Genomic DNA, 19162 nt, shown 5'->3' with positions numbered 1-19162 from the left:
AACAATGTCAAGCATACGGCGATAAATTCAACGAAATCGGCAGAAAACTACGTCACCAGTGACGGATTCCCCTGAAACTGGGACAAAGTGCAGTGTACTCTGGCATTGCGCTTTACCGGAATTTCTCTCACTCCATGTCCTAGTGGTTTCCCCTCTTCTCTCTCTCTCTCTTTCTCTCTCTTCCCTTACTCTCGTAGAATTAGCCAATCGTCTGGTCATCCTCGAGCCTTCGATCGAAACTGACAGGTAAACATGAAAATTTTCTCAGAAAATTCATAGAATTATTTAATTTACTTTTATTCATTTCGATATGTTTACGTTTTATTATTTACTTACTATTACATTCACTGTTAACAGCAATAGTTCGTTAATGTAAATCGCATGTTGTCACAAATAGTCTTAGTATTACACATGTACATATAAACATAAGTTTATAAACGAAAATATTAATACTCTAAGAAGAGAAGAGTCGTATAGTCGGAAATAATCTTATCTTTTAAAGGATATTTTTATTATATTACAGATAATCAACAACGAATGGTGCAAAGTCAATCGCGTAGTGTCTGGAGGGCTCGATACCATGTCAGATGGGGTTGACGGTGGTGGTGGGGAAAATGAGGTAGATTCCCATTCTTGTTCGCACATCGACGCCGGAGAATCCTCAACTCCAAGAGACGAAGAGACTCTAGATCCTGATAGCGAGGCTGCTTTAAACACCAATTATGATAGCAGCGATGGTGCAGTTCCTGCTTTTAGGTCCGTCACATTCATGTATTTAATTTTTTGTATTTAGAGAGATTTAAATAAACGTTGAGATAATCAAAGTCTTAAATAGCGTATCAAAGGATCCATAACGTGTGGACAGGTGTGAAAGGTGTGAAAACTATGAAACTATAAATAAGACAGCATTATGCGCTCATCAGGACCAATGTTTGGCCAATGCTGAAACAGGAGAGAGTGTAGAGAATATTGAAACTGTTGAAAATGACGGAGATGGAGAGGAATCTCATTCTGGAATTCGTTCTCATAGAAAAATGTTTGAATGTGACGTTTGCAACATGAAATTTTCCAATGGAGCCAACATGAGGCGACACAAGGTATAAACCGGACTTAGGTGAATTATCAATTCACAAATACAATGGTACCTATTTAGTTCCATACAATATTTAGTACCAAACAATTTTTGTAAACAAATTTTTTTCATAACTTCAGTGCGGCACGAGATATTTCCATTTTCTTTCATCCTTTAATAATTTTACTACGTTGGAAATAGTAAATTCATGTTTCTAAATTCTCTTAATCTTTATTCTATTTTAAATTGTAGCAACCCATTTTTGCCATAATTGCATAAAATCCGCTGACTAGTAATAAGGTTCCGAATTTATTGCTGCTATGTTCGTGGGTGCTGTTGTATTAAGAGATTGTTATTGACATTAAGTGTGAATCTATAATTGAAAATATTTATGGTTACAGATGAGACATACTGGTGTGAAACCATATGAGTGTCGTGTGTGTCAAAAAAGATTTTTTCGTAAGGACCATTTGGCAGAACATTTTACAACTCACTCTAAGACTTTGCCATATCATTGTCCAATTTGTAATCGAGGCTTTCAAAGGCAAATTGCAATGAGAGCCCATTTTCAAAACGAACATGTTGGCCAACATGATATGGTAAAATCTTGTCCTCTATGTAACTATCGTGCAGCAACTATGAAATGTCTCAGGTTACATTTTTTTAACAGGTTAGTTCTCTAATTTAAATTATTAATGTAAATGAGTTATAAATAATATTAGCTAATGTTTGCAATCATTGTTTCAGGCATGGAATAGATCTGGATAATCCAGGTCCGAATAGTTCAAGTTCTTTAATGAATAGTTGTACTCCAGGCGAAGCTATGCCTTCAGCTCCTCTTTCAGATAGTGGAGATAGTACTGGAAATCGGTCTGCAGATAATGCAACTCCACCAATGCATTTTTTAACGCCTCATATAGAGATATCAATACCTTATCCTGAACAGGCTGCAAATCAACGAAATCCAAGTCCTGCTCCTCTTAATGGAGATAGTCCAAACAGTCCTCAGAGTGCAGACAGTAACAGCAATGCTCCAAGTAGCAGTCATCATCAATTACCTATTAACAGTAGTGGTATTCACAGGTATAGAACATATTTGTATAATTAATTTTAGGTTTAGTATGTATAAAGTGGGTTTTAAGGGGGTAGACTCGTTTTTTGGATTGCAAGGGTGTCGGATGCGCTTCCTCATTTCTCGATAATGCAAAGACGGGGGTTTTCAGTCAAAAGCGATAGATAAAAGATCAATCTAGGCCGCAATCGCCCACAAAAGTCCTATTTTTACGTTTACGAGGCGTAATTTGCATTATGCGGCAGCATGTAGCGGAGTTCGAGAAGCATTGGGCGGCGCGACAGTGCTGCCACTGCCAAGACACATACATTTTCTTAAGGGGGCCGGCGCGGCCGTGCAAGAGTGTGTGGGCACACGCACACATCGCTAAATTCGCATATACGTATATGCAATTACAAGGTTTACGACTTTTCGAAATTACGCTTCAGCATTGCAAGGAGTAGTTCAGAATTGGTCAATTATGATTCCTAAAAGTCGTGGTACGGTGGGTACGGTGCCCAAAATGCATATTTTTACGTTATAGAGGAATAATTTGTAATATTCGGCGGAGACGAACAACAATTCGGCCTGTCACAAACGACAATACAGCACCTCGAGGTTCCGAAATTTTGTACTAGTAGCATGACAATCTGGTTCCGAAAAGTTTGACGGTTGGACGTTACAAATGTTCCAATAGAATATGGCTGATAATGCAGGTCGTACGTTATACCGTTATACCGTTATTAGAGTAATTTATAATATTCGGCAGATATTACCTGTCCAACACCACTGGTATTGGCCTGTCACGAGGCAACCGAAGTAAGCAAGACGTCAGAAGATAGCCGCTTCGCGTACCAGTGTTTTTGTTCAATAAATTTAGTGTTTGCATGGACGATGGATACTGTATTATCGATGGACAATATAATATCGACCTGCATTATCAGCCATATTCTATAGGAACATTTGTAACGTCCAACCGTCAAACTTTTCGGAACCAGATTGTCATGCTACTAGTGCAAAATTTCGGAACCTCGAGGTGCTGTATTGTCGTTTGTGACAGGCCGAATTGTTGTTCGTCTCCGCCGAATATTACAAATTATTCCTCTATAACGTAAAAATATGCATTTTGAGCACCGTACCCACCGTACCGCGACTTTTAGGAATCATAATTGACCAATTCTGAACTACTCCTTGCAATGCTGAAGCGTAATTTCGAAAAGTCGTAAACCTTGTAATTGCATATACGTATATGCGAATTTAGCGATGTGTGCGTGTGCCCACACACTCTTGCACGGCCGCGCCGGCCCCCTTAAATATCGAGAGATTTAAGGTTCTTATAGAAAAAGCATACACCAAGCGCACTTGCAGGAACACATACAATGTCGATGCAACCTTTATTATGTTAAACTATACGTGTTTAAACACACAGTTTGAAAATTACGAAGTACACCCCTAAACGGAGGGTTTCGGCACAAGTATCAGTTCCATGGCATTTTTAGCTAGGAGCGCTAGTGTCTGTTTCTCAATATTCAGTCACTGTTTTACCGATACAGTGACTGAATGGAAAATGAGTGACTGTGAACGGAAAATTGAAGCGGTGGGTCGAAGTAGAAGGGAGTTTGTTCGAAGAGCGGTGAAACGAGTAAGAGGGGAGCGGGAGGGGGAAGTGCATCGCATAAAACATATGATTCCTTTCAAATCTTTCCTTTTCTGAGTGATGAAAAGTGTTGATCTGAACAATTTTTAATAACTTCCTTTATCTTCGAGTTGTTTTACAACTGTCTACCGGACCAAAGTTGTAGAATGTCAATGAACCTCTAGAGCAGAGCGGTGACCATTATTTTTCTTATACTTTGTACAATGGAGAGATTGCAACGTGCAGTTGTAATTATTTGCAATTCCAAGTACTCTTGTGCCCTGGACATTTATTTGTTTTTAATTTAACTTTAACTTATGTTGTAAATATAGGAACCTTGGAGGAAGTGAGGAGGCAATCACCCCTTCAATTTCACTTATTCCTATTAAGCAAGAACCAAACAGCAACGGGGCAGAGGAGAATGGAGCAACATCTAGTAATCTTCCATTACCATCCTTGATAAAAGTTTCACCATTGAAGTCTCTTCTTCGAGATGATTTACGACGCAAGCTTTCATCCGGTTCTGGAAATAACAATAACAACAATAACAACAACAATGGTAAATCTCATTATTTTTCGATACAGAATTTGATACAATACTTATAAGACATTTAAATCTACAGCATAGTACTATCGTGACTGGTTATATGTACATTAGGGTGGACCTTTCTTTATCCTCTGATAACACTGTCCAACAAATTTCAACTTTTTAAAAGTATTTCTATTCCCACTATGCGATTCTTATAGAGTTCTCCGCGCTGATTCCGAATCTGGTTTTAATTTTTTTCCTATACGTCCAGTTTTTGAGAAAATGGAGTTTAAAAAAAAGACATATTTTTCAACTTTAAACAAATATTGCGATGTTATTATAAAAGATATTGAATTGTTGTTTACAGCAAAAGATTCTGTAGACTTTCCCGAATACAGTGATATCCAATATTAATACATTATGATTGTTTAAACATGTTTAAACAATGATTAAAGACGGAGATGCACCACTTTTGCACCAATTTTTGCGGATATTTCCGAATTTATCTCAAAAAATAAGGGTCCAGCGAAAAATTGAACTATACCACGCGAAAGAGCAGACTTTTATCTTGAGAAACCCCCCTGTGAAGTTTGCATGGTCGACGTTTTCTTCGAACCAGAAAGCAAAATATCTTCGCGCGACATGAGTTTCCGTCAGTGGCGCTCGGGACGGGATACGGCGCAGCGACGGGATACGGAGCGGCGAACGACCGTTCTGGTGGTGAGCGCCACTGGTGACAACGCATGTCGGGCGAAGATATTTTGCTTTCTGGTTCGAAGAAAACGTCGACCATGCAAACTTCACAGGGGGGTTTCTCAAGATAAAAGTCTGCTCTTTCGCGTGGTATAGTTCAATTTTTCGTTGGACCCTTATTTTTTGAGATAAATTCGGAAATATCCGCAAAAATTGGTGCAAAAGTGGTGCATCTCCGTCTTTAATCATTGTTTAAACATGTTTAAACAATCATAATGTATTAATATTGGATATCACTGTATTCGGGAAAGTCTACAGAATCTTTTGCTGTAAAGAACAATTCAATATCTTTTATAATAACAGCGCAATATTTGTTTAAAGTTGAAAAATATGTCTTTTTTTTAAACTCCATTTTCTCAAGAACAGGACGTATAGGAAAAATTTTAAAACCAGATTCGGAATCAGCGCGGAAAACTCTACAAGAATCGCATAGTGGGAATCGAAATACTTTTTGGCTGTTGGACAGTGTAATGTAAAGTGATCTCTAAATAAGAATATTTTTAAAGAATACAGGGTGGCTGAAAAGTTCCCCGGAATTTTTTATAGCATTTCAGCAGCATAAAAATACCACACAAACGAATGAATCCGCACACCTGATCGAATAATAAGTTTTATTAATTCATTAACAATGAAATGAACCAAAAATATTTACAAAAAATGTTCGAAATTGCCTCCTTTCGATTCGATACACTTACGGACCCGCTTTCTAAAATTCCCGACGATGGTCGCTGCTGATCGCCTGAAGAAGGTTCTTTTCACGGATGAGAATCAATTTTTACGGTCGAACCCCTACACAACCGCCAAAATCACCGCCAAAGAAGTGCCAACTGCTCAAGAAGGGCCAACAGAAGACTTCGGCCGCAGCCATTATCCAGCCTCGGTCATGGCTTGGGCCGGTATCTGCACCACCGGGAAGACGCCACTGGTGTTCATCCCGAGAAACGTAAAAATCAACGCCGCCGAGTACCAGGAACGTGTCCTCCGGAGGGAATTAAGGGGCTAGTATACCCTCGATTTGTAACTAGAAAGGAACTAGAATCTTACTAGATTTTGGGTCGAAAATATGGGTTTGCGCCCAGACGTTGATTGACCTTATTAGGACAAATTGTGGGCTGGGTGAGGGCTCATTCGAAAGAGGAAGGTTCAACGCAGCGCGCTTTTCTCACGAGGTTAACGAGATTATGTTTATATCTAATAATATGATGGCCCAAAGTCGAGAAAAAATCTAGGAAAAAATCCCGCAGATTTCAATGCATTTTCTGTCTCTAATAGACTTTTTTGGCTTATGAGATGAGAAAGGCGCGCTGCGTTGAACCTTCCTCTTTCGAATGAGCCCTCACACAGCCCACAATTTGTTCTAATAGGGTCAATCAACGTCTGGGCGCAGATCCATGTTTCGACCCATTTTTCTAGTAGGATTCTAGTTATTTGCTAGATATTTGCTATTTACTAGAATCTTACTAGAAAAATGGGTCGAAACATGGATCTGCGCCCAGACGTTGATTGACCCTATTAGAACAAATTGTGGGCTGTGTGAGGGCTCATTCGAAAGAGGAAGGTTCAACGCAGCGCGCCTTTCTCATCTCATAAGCCAAAAAAGTCTATTAGAGACAGAAAATGCATTGAAATCTGCGGGATTTTTTCCTAGATTTTTTCTCGACTTTGGGCCATCATATTATTAGATATAAACATAATCTCGTTAACCTCGTGAGAAAAGCGCGCTGCGTCTAACCTTCCTCTTTCGAATGAACCCTCACACAGCCCACAATTTGTTCTAATAAGGTCAATCAACGTCTGGGCGCAAACCCATATTTTCGACCCAAAATCTAGTAAGATTCTAGGTATTTTCTAGTTACAAATCGAGGGTAGACTAGCCCCTTAAGGGGGTTTGTAACTAGAAAATACCTAGAATATTACTAGAAAAATGGCTCGAAACATGGGTTTGCTGGTTTTCAGTTAGTGTCCTAATTTGAGCAAATTTTGGGCTGGGTGAGGGCTCATTCGAAAGAGGAAGGTTCACCGCAGGGGGCTCTGGTCATGAGGTTAACGAGAATATGTTTATATCTAATAATATTAGTGTCCAAAGTAGAGTAAACATCTAGGAAAAAGAACCAGCAGATTTCAATGCATTTTGTGTCTCCAAAAGTCTTTTTGGCTGATGGGATGACCAGAGCCCCCTGCGGTGAACCTTCCTCTTTCGAATGAGCCCTCACCCAGCCCAAAATTTGCTCAAATGAGGACACTAACTGAAAACCAGGAAACCCATGTTTTCGACCCAAAATCTAGTAAGATCCTAGTAAATAGCAAATATCTAGCAAATAACTAGAATCTTACTAGATTTTGGGTCGAAAACATGGGTTTCCTGGTTTTCAGTTAGTGTCCTCATTTGAGCAAATTTTGGGCTGGGTGAGGGCTCATTCGAAAGAGGAAGGTTCACCGCAGGGGGCTCTGGTCATCCCATCAGCCAAAAAGACTTTTGGAGACAGAAAAATGCATTGAAATCTGCTGGTTTTTTTTCCTAGATGTTTACTCTACTTTGGACACTAATATTATTAGATATAAACATATTCTCGTTAACCTCATGACCAGAGCCCCCTGCGGTGAACCTTCCTCTTTCGAATGAGCCCTCACCCAGCCCAAAATTTGCTCAAATAAGGACACTAACTGAAAACCAGCAAACCCATATTTTCGACCCAAAATCTAGTAAGATTCTAGGTATTTTCTAGTTACAAATCGAGGGTATACTACCCCCTTAAAGCCGTGGGCAACGCGACACTTCTTCGGCCAGGGCGGATTCACGCTTCAGCAGGACTGGGCGCCGGCGCATTTCGCCAAATCCACCATCGTCGTCTGCAAAGAGCTGTTTCCCGGCTTTTGGGGAAAGGGTGTTTCGCCGCCGAACTCGCCGGATCTTAACTCGATGGATTACTCAGTATGGTCCATCATGTAGCAAAAAATTACGGGAAGACGATACGCCACGGTGGAACAGCTGAAAGCGGCGTTGACGCGTGCCTGGGACGAGATTACGGTGGAAGAGTGCGCGACCATCGTCGGGAATTTTAGGAAACGGGTCCGTAAATGTATCGAATCAAAAGGAGGCAATTTCGAACATTTCTTGTAAATGTTTTTGGTTCATTTCATTGTTAATGAATTAAAAAAACTTGTTATTCGGTCAAGTGTGTGGATTCATTCGTTTGTGCGGTATTTTTATGCTGCTGAAATGCTTCAAAAAATTCCGGGGAACTTTCCAGCCACCCTGTATATAGCTTTCGCCATCCATTGAAAATGACGAAATGCTCCTGGTGCTCGAAAAGAAAACTGTGAAACGGTTCCATTAAGAAAGATAACAGTAAAGTCGCGATCTAGCTCCCCGAGGATCTCCACGATCACTGTCCCTATTTTCTGTCAAGAATTCCCGATGTTCAAACAATATAATTGATGTTCTGAAATGATATTCGATACAAATAATCCAGAGAAATTTCATATATCATTAATTTTATAATAGGTAATAGTAGTTCGAACCCAAATCCCCATTCAAGAGGAGAACCTCCCAGTTCAACGAGGCCCGATCAACGAACCAGTGGACTTCAATGCGCTCACTGTAGAATTACTTTCCCCGATCAAACGTTGTATTTTCTCCATAAGGGTTGTCACAGTGAAAGTAATCCTTGGAAGTGCAATATTTGTGGTGAACAGTGTTGTAATTTATATCAATTTAATTCGCATTTACTAAGCAAAAGTCATCAGTAATTATAAAAAAAGAATGACATATTTTTTTCATACGATTCTAGAACCTCGATTATTGAAAAATTCATTCATAAATATAGGAAATGAGAGAGAGAGAGAGAGAGAGAGAGGGGGAGAGGGAGAGAGAGAGAGAGGAGAAAAATTATGAACAAAAAAGTATTGTTCGGATAATCTATTTAAGCCAGGGGTCGGCAAACTTCTTTTGAAAAGGGCCAGAACGTAAAATTTTTAGGCTAGCGGACCGGGTAGCAAGCTCGAAGATGTTTAGGTAATTCTACTCATAGAGTAACGAAAAAAAAACCGGTTCAAAATGTTTTTTATTTTACGTAATTTTATTTATTTTACGTAATTTTATTTATTTTTTCTTCGTGTTTATTAACCTCACGGGTCTGATTAAAAACAGGCGGCGGGTCGAATTTGTTTGCCGACCCCTGATCTAAGCGAAACAAATTTTTGTTTAACGATACAAACCGTATCGTTATTTATTTTTTATTTCTTATAATAGTAATATATAATATTTATATTAAGAATGAAGTAGTCGAGGTTCCGGAAATGATTTTAGAACGTGAAAGAAGTCGTGCCTTTATCAAGATACCTTTGCCAACAATCACACTCGTCCGAACCATGCCACTTTATGGTAGTACGAACGATCCGTCCATGGGGCTTTACGAAATATATTCCAGAATTTATGTCGGTAGTTTTAAACCAATATAATATATACATATACATACATATATATATATATATATATGTATATATATGTATATATGTATATATATATATATATATATATATATATATATATATAAATACATATATATGTATATTTATTTATTTAGATAGAAAAAAAGTTACGAGAATATTAATAGGCCCCTTTTTTCTATCTAAATTATTTCTATGCACTGTCGTTTTGCTTGCTCTTTTAATAATCTTGTTTGTTAACCTATACAAATTTCATATACTGTTATGCGTTTCATTTATTCTTATTGTATATTAAGAATAGCCTTGTTGAGTGAAAAAAATGTACAGCATCACTTTTGTGAAATAAGATTATAATCGTAACAATAACAACTCGTGATGAATCTGAATATATACAGGGTGTCCCAGACCACCCGTACCACCCATTTATAATCTCGAAAATAGGTTATTGTCAAACATTCAAAGTGTTTCTTCTGTAAATCAGATGCACTCTATCAAATGGTGATATTTTTAACTTCCAGTTTCGGCCGGAAATAGGTGATTGAGACACCGGAAGTTACATTTTTCAAATGGAACATGGTATTTTTTATTACGGATTCGAATTCTATGGGATAAAATAAGAAACTTTTGTGCGAAACATTTTTTCAAAAATATATCTTTATAAAAGAAACACTTCGAATTTTTGAAAATAACCTATTTTTTAGATTATAAATGGGTGGTACGGGTGGTCTGGGACACCCTGTATATTCATATATGAAAATTACGATATAAATAATTAAACAGAACATTATTTACAGACCATGTTTCGCTTACTGATTCATGTTACGGTGCAAAGAAGAAATCGGGTCGCGTGTATTATCGAATAAAAGATATAAGTAGAAAACAGAGACGGTAGCTGAGATATTGTCAGCTAAAGAAATATTTTATATAGAGATATTTGTACAGAGATCGATCTAGTAAAGTACGAACATATGAAAATATGTATCTCAAAAATTGTTATATTTCGAATGTGTTAATAGAAGAAAATTACAGAATTATTTAAACGACATTCTCTTAATATTTAATTTGTAAGTCCGGCATGATGAATCCATTGGAATTGAAAGAAATAAAATTCATACGTTAGTACGATCTTATTTAATCAAGTGGAATTGCTAGCAGCTTCAGTACAAATTGAAATAAAGATATAGTGTAAAAGTGAAAAGTAAATTCGTAAATATATCTTCGAAAAACAAGAAATAATTATTAAATCGTTATATTCTGGTACATATTTTTATGAGTGTATTTATATATGTGTATACGGAGTGTAAAGCTAATGTGTTACAGTCAAATGTCTACAACTAAATGAGATTTGACAGTTTTATTATCGCAGGGCCCGCTCTAGCGGTTACGACGCCCCGGGCAAAAAAACAAATTGACGCCCCTTTTTAAGCACTAAGCACCGCGCTGAACAAAATGACCTTTTTTTTTTAGCAAAATTGTCTGGCAAGGGTAGTCTGAAATTTTCTATTAATTGAATATTTAAAACATCAATATTTTTCTCACATTTACAGCCAAAGCCAAAATGGCGCCCCGGGTTGTCCCCCCCCCTAGAGCGGGCCCTGATTATCGACACAAGTGTTTCAATATTTAAGGGGTGCATCCATTGATCAAATTAGTTGTTTCCTGACGCTTTCGATGTCGTATGATTAGTATGTTGAATAGAAAACCAATATACTCTTTCTAAGATCCGAAATACTTCTACATAACTGCTTGTTACACTATTTTAGAAAGAGCAGTAGTTATTTAAGTAATGCATCTTAGCGGGGAGTAGAACCGTTATATCTCAGTACAGTATACTATTTTTCGATCAATAATTATAAATATTGATGTCCAAAAGTGTTTTAAAATCATAAAAACCATAACTGTACAAAAATGTGGAGATGGTTGAGAACAATAAACATGGTTTGCATTTTATTTGAATGACCTGTCTCGCGGAAAACTAATTTCATCAATATATATGCACTTAGACGTTAAAAATCTTGAACAATCAGATTTCCGGAATTAATCATATAGTTTTAGAAGTGTACGACTCTAGCTCACTTAGTTTTACATTTTTTCAGGGTACCCAATTTAAGTATATAAACCTGCGTGTTACATTTCGAATATACACTTTCAAATGTAGTGTAAACAAAAACATACCTAATTTCTAAGTATCACCATTATAGTAAACATAATAAATATGTAATGCGTGAGATGTGTAGAATTAAATTGGGCACTCGTTACATATTCGACAAAATTTATCGAACAGAATACGCACGAATACTATAATCTCTGTGGTCATAGTTATTTAAAATTCATTCCGTACACTGTGTAACATTTAGTACGACCATTGCTATATAACATGATTAATATTATCGTTATTGTATTATTTCTAAATATGTAAGTTATTTATTCTTACTTTGCATTCCAATATATTAATTTTTTAAATATGTCTAAAGCTTGACAATGCTTTCTGTTTTGGAAATGTTTTCACCTTTATGCAACGTGTTCGGCAATAGATTATAGAAAATTTAAGAGGCAAAGCTTTTTATTACTAGATTGCGGATGTTTATGCAATTTTCAATTTCTGTAGACAAACTTTAAGAAAGCGGCTTAAAATAAAATCCTATTTTTAATGGGAACAGCCTTTGTAGATCCAAAACAAATGAAAATCTGACTAAACTCTATGGAATTTTATATTCCAGCATTTTTTTAAAATTTTCATAAGCCATAAATGCATAAAGATCCGCAGTCTATTAATTACAATATAAGAACCGTGTTTCTGACTTCGTTTTCAAGTTATAATAACAGACTTTTCACAACTTGATCTACGCACACTCTAATTAATGGATCACAAACGTCTTTAATGATTGATAACTGTGAAGTAAAGTTGAAAATGAAATGATTTACTCTTCATTTTAATCTTACATTATCGTAGAGAATTGTTCTTTACGTTTTTCTGCAATTGTTGCTGGACGCTTTGTATAGTATATTGATTTAGTACAATATGTTGTTATTTTTGTACATATTAACAATATGGCATATCCTAAACATAGTATTTATATCTATTGCTAATTGATATTTTGTATCGATTAAAATAAAAATTGAAAAAGATCTATAAGGTTTTTGTTATTTTAAAATAAAAAGGAAATAAGCTTAAATATCTTGACTTGTTAGTTTGACTTGATTCATTAAGGATTATGGATTATGGACGCCTGAGATTCGTTGAGCGATGTGTTTATTTCGAAATAGAGAGCGATGCTGACGCGAAAGAGGACAATACAGTAAAGTTTCTCCAGTATACACCCACCAATTTTTTTAGCCCTTGAATACACTTTTATCAGGATCTGTTCAGAATATTCAGCATTGGTGACGCGTAAAAATAAACAGTGAACGTATTTAAGTAACGCCTGCGTGAGCGTGAACAACGACTGTACTTTTGAAAACGGGGTCGGCGTTGCATTGAATATTCTGTACATGTTGCGATTGAGAAAGCGGTGACAACATCAGTAAGATCCATTTAGTTTCCTTTGAATTTCCGGAAAAGTTTTGCCTTTAGTTTCCGGTGTGATGTAATAAATAACTGCGGTGCAAACAGCTACGACTACAAAGTACCCCAGGAATGGAATCGAATGGCCGTAGCCTAAGGTTATAGCTAACCATATGTAAAGCTTAAACCCTGCTATGGCTTCTAATCCGCTGATTACAGCCATAAGACATGTGCCGACCGCTTTAATTTCAGTAGCGAAGATTTCTGTTAGCCTTGTAAAGTGCCTTGTAAGGAAAATAAACCGGAACTAAACGCAAAAACCGATACTATGCTCGTTATAAATGGTACCAAGGAGTACATCTGCACATATATGCTTGTATGCTCCATTAAGTAAAAGAATGTGCCGATAACAAGGTTACATAAAGCAGCTATAATACCTGATACAAGTATCAGTGGTTTGCGACCGAGTTTGTCGACCAAAAATGTTGTTACAACAGCGGAGGTCACTTGTGTTACACCAATAGTCACACCAATCGTATAGTCGTTTACAATGTTGCTAGTGGACTTGAATATCAACTGGCCATAGGTGAGGATAACAAAGAACCCACCGAAATGGTGTGTTACCGTAAAGAGTAAAATGATGACGAGAGCACGAAAATGTCCACGCGATGAGAAGATGTCCTTTATGGTTCCACTCTTCGCAACTCCGTTTTTTTTTTCGACAGACAGGCGATAACCACTTGCAACTCGTCGGAAACATCGGTTTTTCCTCGCAATTTTTCCAACACTTCTTCCGCCTCGTCCATTTTGTTCTTCAATGCCAGGAAATATGGCGATTCAGGCATAAACGAGAATGTCACCATACAAGCGAAATTGTTGACGAAGAAAATTACAGCCATGGAGGATAATGACAGTTGCGGTGCAACCACGAATGTTATTAGAATACCGGCGTTATGTGCAATGACATTTATAGATTCTGCAACACCTCGTGTTTTCGTTGATGATATTTCACCGATGTACATTGGCTCGACAGAGATTAACAATCCCACACCAAATCCTGCCAGAAATCTTGGCACGTACAATTCCTACAAGAGAAAAAGTTCATGTACATACTGATGGTAAACAGAATAGCAGCCGAATCAGCTGAACCAGCGCAGCGCAGCAAAGCGCACACTGGGCCAGAATCGCAGAGAACTGAACAATTATACATTATTGATCGAGTTAAATCCCTTAACTATTTTTATGTACTACAATATACAGGGTGAGGTGTCTAAGACTTCCACTAAAAATATCTCCGCTAGATTTGGTAATACGAGAAATTGTTTGGTTCGGTGGGGCAATTATTGTGACGGAGTTTTTTTAGTTATTTTTTATCGTGTTCTGCGAATGTAGACAATACGGAGGCGTAATTAGCATTATTCGATAGCATGTAGGTGTGCAGCTTTATGAAAATAACTACATGCGCAGCTGTCTGTTTCCGGATAATGCAAATTACGCTGCCGATTAATGCAAATTGCGCCTCGTAAATATAAAAATAGGACGTTTGAGGGCGATCGCGGCCTAGATTGATCTCTTATCTAGCGCTTTTGACCATTGAAAACCCCCATCTTTGCATTATAGTAAATATTCGATGGTCCCAAGGCCATCGGCGAGGTTCCTTTGCATCGTTCGTAGAGAGTCACTAAAAAACGCTTTGTCAGTTTTGACGCACCGAGAAATGCGGGGGCGATCTACTACAGAGTGCTCGACAAGGACTTTAACTCCCGATCTTGCTCAAAGTGACTTTCGTCGTGGAACGATACGTACTGCGCGTGTTCACTTGAATCAACCCAACTAATAGGAAGGATCCATGCCTCCATGACCCAAAATCGGGCCTACGCGATGGTGGGGGCCACGTGCTACTTCCGATTAGAACTGATTTCTTAGAAATTATACAATAACTCGTTGCATCGTTTGCAAGAGCCCCACTATGATCCGATTTTGAGTGAGCCCTTTGTTCTTAAATAGGCCCTCTGTTTCGACACATATCTCCGGAAGGGTAAAAATTTTATTGATAAAAGTTGTTCAGAATATAGTCCTTGACAACGCATATGTCAAGGTGAAGTTACCCTAAACTTAATCCTACACTGACGTGTAACTCCAAAAGATAACATAATTGTCCTCTACGGTAAACCAGCGTTACGCGTCACTGCCACCGGGTTGCGTCACTGCCGTCACGTCCTGACATGTACATATATTATATCCGCAATTGTTTAATTGTGTTTATATATTTCCCGCGTGTAATTATATATTTACCATTGTAAATTATGTGACAAACAACGGTTTCACGGTTGCTTTTTGTATTCTGACGTCAAGTTGCTATCAGATCAGTATATATAATTCAGTGGTAAATTTTCTTTTGTACATAGTTACCTTTGAGAGAAGTGTGTTGCATACCAAAAACATTATAAAAAAATATTGATTATACGCAAAAATGTCTCAGATGAAAGTTGTTCAGTACCAAGGGGATATCATGTGGTAGGATTTTTATTTTTTCCGGTGGACACTTCAAGGTGAGGTGAACGTCACCTTAATTTTTTTAAATGGAAAGAGCTACTTTCTGTATCATGAATCGATTGACTATCGAATTCTGAGTAAAAATGTATTGGGCTCCATATGTCCTAAATTTAATAGTTAACGTGATATGATCGAAACAATTTTCTTTGTTCTTTGGACTATTAAGTTCAGGACATATGAAGGTCAACACTCTTATACTCAGAATTTGATACTCTATACCATTGGAATTATATCGTGTTTAGTGTCATTTTAATCAGAAAAACCCCAGGACTAAGTTGGTGAAAGCCCCATAAAAAAATAAGTAGTAACAAAAAAGTTTTTTATTATTATGAGCTAGAGAAAAAAGACTTCTCCGACACAATAATTGCCCCACTGAACCTAACATTTGTTGATAAAGGTCGTGTATGTATGTAGTATAAAAATTTCACAACACAATTTTACAAAACAATATGCAATTGGTTCATTGATTGATAATTCCTTTTTGCTTTCTGGAAAATACGATTACAGGGTACAATGCAATAACCAAAGAATTTAAGCGCAACTTACCCAAATCGATGAAGCAAATGCGATTAAACCCCAATTAGCCAGAAACGGTAAAAAAGTTAGCAACATAGTGTTCTTCCTGCCAAATCTATCAGCCAATAAAATATTGAGTGGGGGTGCTATCAATTGTCCAACAGCTGAAGTAGCAGCCAACGTAGAAACAGCTGACTCGGTGACCGGAATGGGTGAATCGTCCGACATTAATATTACGATACTTGGTGAATTCCAGCCCACAATACATCCAAAACCGCCAAATATCCAAGCGCCTTCGCAAGAACAAGAGAAAAATTAACTATTCGAATAAAAATGTCTAATCTACATTTTGTATTCAATGTAAACAGATACTCCAGGGGATATCCTGGGTTTCCATTTTCAGAAAATATGGTGTTGATCCAAAACAGACAAATATTGATTTACACCACTTTTGCATTAAATGGTTCATGTCGTGTGGGTACCAACAAATTAACTTTACGAACTGTATATAAAGTCCCATAAAAAAATAAAGAAGTTTTGTAATTCGATTAGTAGTGGTTCACACCGATATACAGGGTGGGCCGGAAGTCATAGTACAATCGGGCAGGCGGCGATTCTACGTGCAAAAATAAGTCGAAAGAAAAGAAATAACATTTTTTCGTTTGGCAGCTTGTTTTCAAGGAAATCGAGTTTAAAGTTTCTCCAGGATAGCGTGCTTTAGTATACGCAGAAAGTAGAATTGGTTGATCATGGTCAGACGCGTCAGACTATTCCTATGCAATAGCACGTGTATTCGCTGCATTTTCAAACTCGATTGGGGAGGAATGTCATTCCTTTTTTTCGACATTTATACTTGAAGAAAATGCAGAAAACAAAAGATTCAAATGAATTCTATAATTTGAATAAATTAATTGAAACGAAACACAAGGGTTTGAAACATAACGGTTGAAATAATCTTTACTGGATGTGACTTCGCTAATTATTGTTAGACTCACATGTTAAAATACTGAAATACTCCCATTTTTTCGAACCATCGGGTGAGGTGTATTTCGCCTTTTCGATGCTTGTAGCCATGCTTTAGCTTCCGTTACTTCGGAGAACACAGAGTCTGCCCTGTTGAGGGAAAACGGGGTATGCAGGGTGGTTCGCCAGTTATTACCACCTCGATTTTCGTAATTATTATTATTCGTAGCGAAGAATGTTTATAGAAGGTTAAACGGTTTCGAGAGATGCATACTTTGCTACTGTGAGTATTTTTTTGTTGGTGGGCACGTAGAAGAGGTATGAAGGTCATCATGCAGTGTCTTTTTAAATGGGATAGTATGTTTTTTCCTGTACCAATCGATGAAGCTTTATATTCTCTACAGAAAAGTATTAACCTGGTAATACTCGAAAAACCATTAGTTAAGGAGACATTTTTAGTGTTGTTACGAAATCACAACTCTCTTGATAATGTTACGAATTCAAATACCTTGTGGTCATTTTCACATGATTTGTCTGTCCTTGTTGTTACGAGCCAGGGCCGCGATTAGCACGAGTGGCCGGCGAAGGGTTATAAACCCCGGAAAATGGTATCAATTTCTTAGTTAAGGTACGCGGACGAACCCAATGTGAATGTAGACAGTGAGGACGAACCCAATGTGAGATTGGGGAGCCGCTGGGAGGTTGGATCAAGGCACAGACGAACCTGATGCGAAATCAGGGAGCTGTTAAGATGCGGACGAACCTGACGCGAAATCAGGGAGCCGCTAGGATGGTATAGTTTTCGTGGACGAACCCAATGCGAAATCGGGGAGCCACTAGGTAGAAAAAATCTCTATTTGGATAATTGGTAAGGCGCGAACGAACCTGATGCGAAATCAGGGAGTCGCTAGGATAGTTAGTAGGCCTCGTAACTAATATAATCTAAATGATACAACCCGAGCGGTAAGGTTGTATCGTGTGGGAACGTTCAATTACTATATAAGGATTTTGGACGATAATTATAGGTTCAATGAATTTGCTCTAATTACCAATAACACAAATATATTCTACTTATAAAATTCTGTAGTACAAGTATGTATGTGTCGCGATTGGAAATGAGAGAAAAAGATATAAAATGTGTGTTCCGGAACGTTCCGGAATCGCGGGCGGGCCTCCCCACCCCGCGCGCGGAGCCGCGAGAGGCTAGGGCTCGCTCGGGAGAGTGAGTGATCGAAAGGACATGAACGCGAACACAGTATACGCGCCATTTGCATTTTTCTCTTCTCGACCGTTATTAATTCTGTTACATCACGTTACTGTTATTTGTTGAAAGTGAACATTGTTATTTAAAATATAGTTCGGTGTTACTGAAGATCAGTGGAACGATCAATTTCCCATCTACGCCTGAGTCCCATCCATTAACACATCTTCTCTGAACATTGCTGGTCCTTCGAGCCGGATATCAGGCGCCGCGTGCTCTACGAATCAAGTGCGATCTCGCGACGTTAAAGCATCTGCATCTCCAATCTGCAGTTGTAGCCGCATCGTACGGAAGCTGCAAGTCCAACGCCTTGTGAATTGGGATTATCAGTGATCGTTTCTCGCAGAAAACTCGCCAAACGTTTTCTTTTCAACGGTCGTCGATCGTTCAAATCCGCAACGGCTCTTTGTCTGCGAGTTCGCGTGTGTCTGTGCGTGTGTGATCGGCCCAACGTTCCATGTTGTCGTTCTGAGGTCGCGTTCAAATTGCAAACCAGCGAGTGAAGCTGACCTCTCTCTCTCGCACTCGTGTCTCGTGTCCGGCGCGCCCGTACGCGACACACTCTCTCTTTCTCTCGTTCACTCTCGTCGCTCACGTGTAAATCGCGAATCAGTTGTTGACGTTACCTTCTCTCTCGCTCTCGCAGCGCCGATCCAACGTGCGCGTCAACGGTAAACGCTCTATTTCTCTCACTCTCGTTCGTTTCGTTCGAGCCGCGAATTTTCTGTTCGCTTTACATCTCTCGCTGTACCAGCCTTCTTCGTCGGAAATCTCGATCAACAACGCGTCGCGGTTTCGTTCATAATGGAAGATCTCATCGCTAAGCAAGTCAGGGATCAGGATCTTCTAACGCGTGCGTTCATCAACCTCA

The 19162-nt window shown here is 38.3% G+C and overlaps 2 protein-coding genes across 2 annotated transcripts; one reads left to right on the top strand and one right to left on the bottom strand.

Annotated features, from left to right (window-relative positions):
* Window positions 1–104: 104 nt before the first annotated feature.
* LOC143217412 (uncharacterized) lies at window positions 105–12619 on the top strand. Its single transcript, XM_076441693.1, has 7 exons — window positions 105–246; window positions 524–756; window positions 866–1097; window positions 1474–1742; window positions 1820–2155; window positions 4092–4318; window positions 8547–12619. The coding sequence occupies exons 2-7, from the start codon at window positions 581–583 to the stop codon at window positions 8789–8791; spliced, it is 1485 nt and encodes a 494-aa protein (XP_076297808.1). The 5' UTR covers window positions 105–246; window positions 524–580; the 3' UTR covers window positions 8792–12619.
* LOC143217413 (facilitated trehalose transporter Tret1-like) lies at window positions 12537–17383 on the bottom strand. The gene is given in 6 exon segments (XM_076441694.1): window positions 12537–13269; window positions 13272–13699; window positions 13702–14080; window positions 16098–16360; window positions 17063–17180; window positions 17305–17383. Coding segments are annotated over 5 exon segments (1407 nt in total). The 5' UTR covers window positions 17142–17180; window positions 17305–17383; the 3' UTR covers window positions 12537–13011.
* Between the last annotated feature and the right edge of the window lie 1779 nt (window positions 17384–19162).

The sequence above is a fragment of the Lasioglossum baleicum genome, chromosome 16, assembly GCF_051020765.1.
Source record: "Lasioglossum baleicum chromosome 16, iyLasBale1, whole genome shotgun sequence".
Taxonomy (NCBI): domain Eukaryota; kingdom Metazoa; phylum Arthropoda; class Insecta; order Hymenoptera; family Halictidae; genus Lasioglossum; species Lasioglossum baleicum.
This window is presented reverse-complemented; position numbering and strand designations above follow the sequence as displayed.